The sequence below is a fragment of the Neopelma chrysocephalum genome, unplaced genomic scaffold, assembly GCF_003984885.1.
Source record: "Neopelma chrysocephalum unplaced genomic scaffold, ASM398488v2 Primary Assembly neopelma1_95212, whole genome shotgun sequence".
Classification (NCBI taxonomy): domain Eukaryota; kingdom Metazoa; phylum Chordata; class Aves; order Passeriformes; family Pipridae; genus Neopelma; species Neopelma chrysocephalum.
The window spans coordinates 1-225 of record NW_020923900.1 but is presented as its reverse complement, the minus strand read 5'-3'; the positions used below and the strand labels follow the sequence as shown (position 1 = coordinate 225).

Genomic DNA, 225 nt, shown 5'->3' with positions numbered 1-225 from the left:
GCTTGCTGGGCCGGTTGAGCTCCACGTGCAGGACGTGCTCCCGCTCCTGCCGCACCCGCAGGGTCTGGAATTCCCGGGAAGGGGCCCCCGGGGGGGTCTGGAATTCCTGGGGAGCCCCCGACGGCTCCGACGCCTCCGACGCCATCGAGCGACGCAGGACCCGCAGCGCTGGGGGGAACTGGGATGGACTGGGAGCCACTGGGACCCGCTGGGGAGGGACTGGGA

The 225-nt window shown here is 72.4% G+C and overlaps 1 protein-coding gene across 1 annotated transcript in view; it reads right to left on the bottom strand.

Annotated features, from left to right (window-relative positions):
- ECH1 (enoyl-CoA hydratase 1) overlaps positions 1-209 on the bottom strand; it is a gene marked incomplete at its 3' end in the record, with an annotated part of 3,399 nt that extends 3,190 nt beyond the window's left edge. The window contains 2 exon segments of the mRNA XM_027708007.1: position 1; positions 4-209. The exon segment at position 1 is cut by the window's left edge and continues 95 nt beyond it. Coding sequence (XP_027563808.1) covers position 1; positions 4-145 — 143 coding nt within the window.
- Between the last annotated feature and the right edge of the window lie 16 nt (positions 210-225).